General features: G+C 38.6%; 1 protein-coding gene across 2 annotated transcripts in view; it reads right to left on the bottom strand.

Moving 5' to 3' along the window:
- Positions 1-7,837, bottom strand: part of SCAPER (S-phase cyclin A-associated protein in the ER) — a 124,122-nt gene that overhangs the window by 67,759 nt on the left and 48,526 nt on the right. For both annotated transcript variants that reach the window (XM_008943171.1, XM_008943172.1), the window contains exon 18: positions 3,641-3,767. In XM_008943171.1, coding sequence (XP_008941419.1) covers positions 3,641-3,767 — 127 coding nt within the window. The remainder of the gene's footprint in view (positions 1-3,640; positions 3,768-7,837) is intronic.

Here is a 7,837-nt window from a genome sequence, read left to right as displayed (position 1 = left end):
TTTCCCCTACACAGGGTATTTCTGAAGGAGCGCTCAAGCCAAACTGCAGCAGCTAACCCGGACTCCTTGCACATCGCAAGCACTCTGTTGCTCTCGGTACTGGACGTGTAAAATTAGTCCATCAACGAATGGATATGTATAAAATCAAGAGAACTGCAGCAGAAAAACTGTTTTAACCTTGCCATTTCAAACATCAGCTCTGCCTTCATTAAAAGGCTACATGAGTTTTTCTTTTAGCATCAAAAGCCCATTCCTGGGAGATCTTAAAGTGAGTGTTATCAGATCATATTAAGAGCCTGCACAGTCCCATAGGACAATATACCAGGGCTTTCTGGTAACCTTTGCATACATCTTGCCATTGTGTCTCTGCATGTGTGTTTGGTTTTTTAATATACTTCTAAATGTGAATACAACTGCCTTCCAGGACTTCTGCCAGAAAGACTACGCACAGAACCCAAGGACTGCCTTCCAATCATCTAGAGCAGACCCAAACCAGCACCATGGCAGCATAGCAGGCTGGGACTCCCACCACCACTGGAATTTGTGCCTCCTGCTTGACATTACTAACAGAACCATGGACATATAAGCTAAGGGGTATAAATCTATTTAAAATCGGAATGACACTGTAGTTTATGACTTTACGGTACCTTTTATGTTTATTTAATTAAAATACATGTGAACCACAGGTTGTATGCAATTAATGACTGTACTCCATGACAGATCCTCAAAACCTGCATTTCAACTTGCGTACTTGCAAATACTTTTCTGGCATAGGGTGCAATACATCTAGTGGTTGTAAAGCTTCAGCCAAGTAAGCCAAGGTGGACCAAGACGTGTCTGAAGATCTAACAACCACTTGAAGCAAAGCAAAGCAACACAACTCCTCTTCCGTTTATTAGCACTCAAATCAGGCACCAGATGCAAAGTGAAAGTTGGAGATTCGGCTGTGTGGCATGGGGAACCAGCAGCAGCCTATGAATTCTGAGTTAATGAGAAGCAGGTAAAGTGCTACAATTAACAGACTTCAAAAAATTAGAAATTAAGATATATCTTTGCCTGAGGGACAGAGTTCTCCAATGTGTGTATCTAGAGTGTACACCAATACAAACCCTTCTCGTTTACATTAAACAAGTTCTTCTTGCTATATTGGTGAAATCACTTGGGCCCAAGCGAGGCATCTGCTTATCTCCAGCAGACCAGGCATGCAGAACAAAACCAAGTCTGACCACAGTAATCATGCAGGCATGCCTCATCCTAGAGTGTTCACACACTATAAAAGAAGTTCAGAAGCGAGAAAAAGCCTTATTCACTACTATGAAACGTACCAGATAAAGACTAAGTCCTAAAAAGGAACTGTTACTCTGATTTGATTCTAACTGAAGGCAAAACCCAGTGAGACAGAGCTGCCAATCTTTCATATGCGTCTCTTTTCTGACTGCAATTTGCATAAACAATAAAACCTAGCTCCTTTTAATGCTGTTCTAGCACAGTCATGGAATTTCCAATGAGCTGAACAACCCTTCCTTCTGTTGAGAAATTTAACAGCATTTATTTTTCTTACTAACAGCAGCTCAGCATTTTACTTCATGGTTTGTAAAACAGATCTTTATTTCCCTGATGAGACTGTATAATTACAGTTTTCAGTCAGTGTAAACCATTAACAAAAGAAAAATCCAATGTTTCATATTTATGACTGAAAAGAGGGGTTTTTTGATCAATTTGATTTTATGATACTTTTGAATGAGGACTTCCGGGCCTGAAGCTTTCTAGTAAGTGGCCAGGATCTATTGTAGTGAACTCTGTCCTCCCTCAGGGCAACTCTTTATTCAACCCAGGCCATTAGCAAGGGTAAATCAATGTTATCAGCTCACATACACTGACAGCTTGTGTGGTTCCCACTCCCTCATTCCTCCCTCCATATTATGGTATATTTTTATGCTCTCTAGGGAAATTCAATTAACTGTGTAAGTCTCCTCCTCTCAGTCAATGACTGACACCATCAAGATTCTTTTCACCACCCATTGACATGTAAGATGTGTCTGCTGATTTCTCAACTCGCAAGTTAACAAGAAAATTACTATCCACTTCTACAAATGACTACGCATGATCTGTGCTGTAAGCACAGTGACAGCTATTGAAATCAATCTTTCTTGAAATTATTGATTAGGATGCTTGGATACAATAACACTTCTCCAGCGGCAATGTTTTGGGTGTAAAAACCCAAATCGACAACAAAATATGGATGTCTATTAATATTATCGAATTTATCTTTTAATTCCCCACTAAGTCTTATGAAGCAGTAAAATGTTGTGAACTATTAATCATTAACACTTAGCTGTCATTCATGTCTCATTTTACAAAATTTCAGAAGACAGCTAGTGATGAGAGGCTGGATACACCACCAGTTCCCCAAACCAGTCTACAATAACTATTTTACATAACTTTAAAAATAAATAGATCTCCTTATAGTCTTCATGCAACATGATTTCTATATTTTGAAAAAATAACAAAAAATGTAAAAATGAAAAAAAGTTTCAACAATCAATGCAAACACTGCAAAATTTGAAAACTTTTCAAAAACACTGTTAAACTTGATCAGCAGCTCAAAGTATCTAACAGAATGCCCAAGAGAATCCTATACATCCCAGGCAGCATTCAGTATTTAAAAGCATATACTATTAGCAACTGTGTTTCACATTAAGCTGTCTAAAGCATCAAGCAGAGCTCTCATCTTCACAGACACCAACTATGAACCACCATGATGCAACCCCCTCCTCAGGGTCTTTTAATTTGGTTCCTCTCCAAAGACATTTTCATGATTTCCTGATTACAGATAAGAAATAGAAATATTTTATAATGGTTACAGAGAGAACAGAACATAGTGTTCCAGATGAAAACTTAAATAGCATGGTCTGAATGAAGACAAAAAAAACCCCAAACCTTGCCTTACAAGGCACAAGCACTGTGGCAGTAGACTATGATGAGACAGTAAAAGAGACGCAAGTGCTACGCTATTAACGAAAAAATTCCACCATTTACAAAAACCCCAAACACTCTCTACAAACATTGCACTTTGAAACAATTCAAAACATCGAAATACCCCATACCCATATGGACATCATACCTTCCTCATCTATCAAAGACCTACCGGCTTTGTTACGCTCTGGGAAAACTCAACAGACATGTGCTCCTTCAGAACCCAGTGTAACAGCACAAGACGGTGGCTGTGGCAGCAAAGCTGGCTTCAATTCTTCCTCTGTTCTCTGCTAATTGTTTCGGCCCCTTATTGTGAAAGCTGTTTGTGGGTATGCACTATAAACCAGATGACTGAAACGGCCCAGGTTAAAAAACAATCCTAATAAGAACAGAGTGGAAGTACAGCATGTCATTATCCAAATGATCTAGCATCAGTCAAGCGTGTTTTCAGCACTTCGGCAAAACTGCCTATATGAAATCTGATGTCTAAATAAAAGCACCCACTGCTGCAACCACCACAGAAAAGTGTAATAGCAGACACTGCTTGTTACACAGAGGTCATGTATTCATCAACACAGATTTAAAATATTCCCAGATCCAAACTGATGACATTTGAGGGCAAGAGAGTTTATAGGTTAAACAAGGTAAAAGTAAGTCACAATACCTCTTTTTCCAGAATACGAGAGATCTCTCCTAAAGTCCTGTCTAGAGCAGACACCTTGTTGTTCCCCAATGAACAGCTGTCCTGCATTTGGAGGTGCTTCAAAAGGTCTTTAGTTAACCGCTGCAACCTTCAACATTAAACAGAAAACAAAGAGCAGTTAAAGCAAACACGCTCCTGAACATGTAAGCTTTCACCTTTGTAATGAAACTCTGCTAACTGAAGGAGATACAGTCAGCTTAGAGCATCTATGACCTTTCACTATCCACTTTTTCAGGGAAATGGCACAGAAATACTGTGAACAGTACAGCCATAAAGGTATTTCTTTATTAGCTACATGTTTGTTTCTGCTGTTCAACACAGTTTATTTCCCTGTTCTCCCTCCACAGTTTATCCTGCTAGTTTTTACCATCTTCATTTTCAATATGATTTCATCCTTCTTCTCTTCCACCATTCAATCCTTTCTGCTCACTTAGGTAAGGAAAATAGAGCAGCAGACTGCTTGGCTAATTTCTTATAGGCATCATAAAAGAAATGGCTCTTTAGGGTAATTTGAATAAGTGAAAAGTAGTGACTTCGCAGACTACCTCAGAAGGGGCATTTTATTAATGAGGGTCAGTAATGAAGCCAAAATGAAGAAGTGGGAGATAGATGCAGACACATGTAGGTTAGGATTAATTTCAATTTTACACATCTATGTCTGGACTATTCACCTATGCTCTCCTGCTAGGCAGTGAGGAGAAATATGCACTTCCAAGGCACCATCCTAAGGTCTAAAATAAAGCAGCCAAAACACACTCATAGTTTATCCTTCTTTGCCTTGAATGTGAAGTCAGTAACTAGCTCAGATGTAGACTACTACATCTGTAGATGCTTCAAGGCAGATGATGCAGATGTTAAACAGTCTGAGATGTTAGACAGAGTAGGGAGGAAGTATCATTCACTGTTTGCCATGTATTTGTCAATCACTGCCTTAGTATCTGCTACTGGCTGCTGTTAGTAACAGCTCAGCACCTGGTGGACCTTTGGTTTGATCTACTGAGCAATTTGTACTGAAAGTTGGACAAAGCTGGTAATTAAGCATGATGAGTGGAAGAAATACTGTTGTGACTAGAAGCAAACATGGCTCTGCAGGAGGAAAATACAGGGGAAGGGTATCCATGCTTATAAAATGGGAAATCATCAGTGTAAAAGGGACAGAAACAAAGTGACCACAGGGTAATGGCAAAGAGAAAATGACATTAACTAGTCTCCAAGAGGTGACAGAGGAGGTGGAATGGTGGAATGACAACAGTCATACTTATTTAAAACAAAGAAACAAACGGAATATTCATTTGGGGCAAGATGAGAGGTTTCCACTTAAGCAACAGGAAACAGATATTTAGAACTTTTTATCTGAAAAAAAAAAAAAAAAATTAAGAGCTTTGTTAAAAGCTTTCCAGAGACTCTGAAAATACATACATGTTTTTAAAGTACAAATTTTGAGTTTTGGACTTCTTATCATCTCGGCAGCCGAATCCACTAATACTCAGCCAAGATTTTTCTACAGCAAGAAAAATAAAGGGAGAGTACATACTGATGATACTTTCTGTACTGCTATTTTGTTTGTGGAAAATGAGGTAGCAGGAAACCTCTAACTCTTCTTTCCCATTTTAGCCATGAGCTAAATTGGGATAGAAAATTAAGAGCCAAAACACAACTAACTGCAGGACTCTGACAGTAAATCAGATGAGCACCAGCTCTGCTGAGCATAAGGATCAGACTGCAGCACCAATGAAAAGTTGAACTGCTGCAGTCCAGAAAGAGGATCCAGAAGCACAGTATTTCAGGTATATTCATAGAATGTGATACAGAATGGCTACTGCATTGGCAATATCCTAATGCATTAGGCAAAAAAGACTTCTTCCCTTTAAAACATCTACCCAAATTCTGTGACTAAAGCATATATAAAGTACTGAAAAAACCTCCACACTATACAGTAACTTCATCTGACAGAAGACAGCAAGACAGGTTTCTGTTTGCTTAATGTAACGTCAGAGGAATGGAATTTGACCAAGACAAACCACAGAAGCTAAAGAAAGGGACTTCTCTAACCTGCATCACCCATCAACATACCAAATGTGTAAGGTTCATCAAAACACTACTCAAAAGGACTCAGAAAATAATTGTATTACATCGTTCCTTCTGTTGATAAAATCTCCTTCCTTCTCTTCACTCTATAAAGATGCTATGTAAGCTAATGTTATATGTAGTTTCTGTCCTCAGTTTAAAAAAAAAAAAAAAAAGCTGTACAACACCTTAATTTTCAAGGAAACACTTCCAGCTTTCCATTTCTTCTAAAAGTCTTTCTGGACACTTCTACCTAAATTCAAACTTTCTAAGTGTGTGTTCAGCATCATACAGTAAGTAACATTAAGAATAAATTTTTGGTCCTGCCACATCAAAGAATTCGCTCTGCCATCCTTGCATCCTACTGTGTTGGTCTTCTGCCAAAAAAAGGTAATGTATGCTATGTGATCACATGGGAAAGGAAGAGAAGGGAAATAAGAACCTCCTCCTCCCACTAAGTGAGCCTTGGAGAAATCATTTTAATTTAACATCCTTTATATTAGCTTCTTGGCAGTGTCAGAGAAATAAGACTAATTTTAAGACCGTTTCAAAGGACTAGAAATCTACGCAATCTGACTTGTACTTGGCTACAGAATTTATCATTGCTATGAACAGACGTGGAGAGAGAGAGAGCTCTTGTACATACATACAACAGTATATAGTATACTCTTTGTACACTCTTTCTATGCAGAGTAGATTTATAGAGCATGGCATCAACACCCAATCCAGTCCCTATGTGGAAATACTGTTCAGTCCTATTTCAAAACAATTATTTTATTTTCCTTTTGTCCTCCAATTTGCTTTCCTCCAATACGCTTACTATGCTGTACATGGAATGATAAATAACTGAAAATTAACTGGGCTAAATAAAATGGAAAATTACAGTTAATGCCTCTTTATCTGAAGTGAGTTACATCTTATTAATTAAGATTTTAGTATTGCTCACAAACAGCTATTTCAGAATGCAGAAGAAATATCAGAAAGGATGTAAGACACTTATTTGTCTTGGAACACTAAGAACATTTACCATAACATAAACATTAATAAATAGTATGTTCAGCAAATACATGATCTGATATTTTTGTGCTGCAAATGGGAAAATGAAGGATATTCATATTAAAGGTCTATATAGTAAATATGTAAACAAAATTAAACCAAAGTATTGTATGAATTAAGGGTAGCACGGGCTAAATATTTTTAGTAACTTTAATGTATTTTATAGGCTAAAGGAAAAAGATCTTTTAATATTTATAGGCCATATTTCATCTCTAGGAAAAAAGGCCTTGAAATAGTAACATCAATGTATTTCAGTACTCCCACATTTAAATTCATCATTTCTTGGCTGTACAGGGAACGCATGTAAGGAAGGATTAGTGTGCCTGGGCAAAGCACTGGATTCTGTGCAACTCCCATACGGAAGGAGCGGTTACTCCCCCGTACGTTCCTGCCGAGGGCAGCCAGATGCCAGCCAGACACACAGCCCCAATTCTTCCTGATGCAGCCTGTGCCTGGAGAGAACTGAGAAGGTCTGTGGCAGTTCCTGCCCAGCCCAAATGGAGTCATGCCGTCTCTGCTCAAAGCAACGTCCAGGGCCCGCACTATTCTGTACTGCCTGCAGTGACATTCACCCATAGGGTGGCACAGGCGGCTCGCTCCCATCGTTCCAGCTAGGCAACGGAAAACGCCGGTCTACGTCCTGATGCTGCTAGACATTTCACATCTAAATCCACAGCTTCATACACCTCCTTTAGTTTTTGACATAGAAGCTACCTGAAAGATGATCCAAGATTCCTATAAAGATTATTTTCTGAATTTGTTCCTTCTCATTCCTATAAGAATGCTCTAACAATTCTCTGAAGATGAAACTGACCATCCACCCAATCAAAAAGCAGGGATTTATCTTTTTTTTTAAAGTTTAACTGAATGTTATTCTATTCACACTCGGCTCTTCTATAGTTCACACAGCTGTTTGGAAACTAAATTTTGCACAAGTACTTCCAGGTTCAGAGACTACCTTAATTTTTTTCCAGTTGAAATGCTGGGGTTTGAACCCCGAGCCCTGAATTAAGGTTGACATATGGATGATTCCCA

The sequence above is a fragment of the Merops nubicus genome, unplaced genomic scaffold, assembly GCF_000691845.1.
Source record: "Merops nubicus isolate BGI_N331 unplaced genomic scaffold, ASM69184v1 scaffold31416, whole genome shotgun sequence".
Classification (NCBI taxonomy): Eukaryota; Metazoa; Chordata; class Aves; order Coraciiformes; family Meropidae; genus Merops; species Merops nubicus.
This window is presented reverse-complemented; position numbering and strand designations above follow the sequence as displayed.